At 53.8% G+C, this 1,370-nt stretch overlaps 1 protein-coding gene across 3 annotated transcripts in view; it reads left to right on the forward strand.

Moving 5' to 3' along the window:
* Nucleotides 1–6: 6 nt before the first annotated feature.
* Nucleotides 7–1,370, forward strand: part of CCNYL1 (cyclin Y like 1) — a 33,743-nt gene continuing 32,379 nt past the window's right edge. For all 3 annotated transcript variants that reach the window (XM_006921396.3, XM_025039512.1, XM_015596595.2), the window contains exon 1: nucleotides 7–376. In XM_006921396.3, the coding sequence (XP_006921458.1) occupies nucleotides 151–376 (226 nt within the window). In that variant the 5' untranslated portion in view covers nucleotides 7–150. The remainder of the gene's footprint in view (nucleotides 377–1,370) is intronic.

Here is a 1,370-nt window from a genome sequence, read left to right on the forward strand (position 1 = left end):
GAGGCCGCGCGCTTGCGCGGCGTAGCCCCGGCATAGCCCCGGGCTGCCCGTGTTGGCCGCGCCATTGTTGGGGGAGGGGGGGACTGCTGAGCGCGGCAGAGTCGGTGGGCGAGCGGAGGCGGCGACGGCGGCCAAGAGTGGAAGCACTCCATGGGGAACACGCTGACCTGTTGCGTGTCCCCCAATGCCAGCCCCAAGCTGGGCCGACGCTCGGGGTCGGCGGAGCCGGACTACGAGTCTGAGGTCTATGAGGCAGCGGCCGGGGACGCTGTGGCAGTAGCGCCGGCGCCTGCTGCCCCGGAGCCCGCCGATTTGGATTTCGGAGCCGGCGAGGGCCACCACCTGCAGCACATCAGCGACCGGGAGATGCCCGAAGGTAAGGAGGCAGCGAGCGCCGTCCGCCTCTCGGCTGTACCTGGCCGCTGCCGCCCCCAGGGTCCCCTGGGAGGGAGGCGCCGCCTCGGGCTCCTTCCTGCCCGGAGCCGGCTTTTCCAGGGCTGGGCACCGGGGACGTAGGCTGGCGCTGCCTGGCGTCCCCACCCCTTATTCTTTCCCCATCGCGTCCGGCCAGTTTCTGTCCCTCTTCACTGCACGAACGCCCAGATTTTTTTCATTTCCCAGCCCAGCCAGAGACCCCAGTCCTCGGCCCTTCCTGTTTATGGCTCTATTTAACGTTTTGTGGGACTTTATACAGACTTTTGGGTACATTCTCTCTCTTTTCTCAATGGAAACTTTAATACCCCAACTTCGGAGTATCCATCCCATCTCTGTCCTTACCTCTGTAAGTGACCTTCCTTGTTCCTATCCGTTAAGGTAGTTGATACTCGGGATAATTCAGACGCAAACGTTTCAGGGTTATTTAAATTCAAAACAAATTGACATAGGAGAGTCTATTTGGTGGTTTTAAGTAAGCTGTTTTCAGTTGCCTGTATAGAAGCTGCTTTATTCCTTCCAACTATAATTTGAACACGAAAAGAAAATGGTGGGAGAGGGAACGTAAAATAACTAGAACGATGTGAAATGTTACTGCCAGCACTGCAAAGGGTAGTTTTTACCTAAAGGAAACCCACGGAGTTCCGATCACTTAAAAATTCCCATTTTGACACAAATATGTCTTCAGTCTTAACTTCAGTGACTGTACGTTGCCTATTCTAAAGGAGAGGTGGGGGGGATCATAATAAGACTGTTGGTCAAAAGTTTCAAAACAGAAAAAAAAACCCCATACGTTTAGACTTTAATTTGTAATATAAAGGTTTGGGGAGTTAAGATCCTGCACAAGAATGTTTGTCTCCATGGCTCCCTCTCCTTCCTCCCCCCTCTTGCCAATGGAATCCTGTTCTACTTTAAGAACGTTGAGGTAAAAGTTCTTA

The sequence above is a fragment of the Pteropus alecto genome, unplaced genomic scaffold (assembly GCF_000325575.1).
Source record: "Pteropus alecto unplaced genomic scaffold, ASM32557v1 scaffold3, whole genome shotgun sequence".
Taxonomy (NCBI): Eukaryota; Metazoa; Chordata; class Mammalia; order Chiroptera; family Pteropodidae; genus Pteropus; species Pteropus alecto.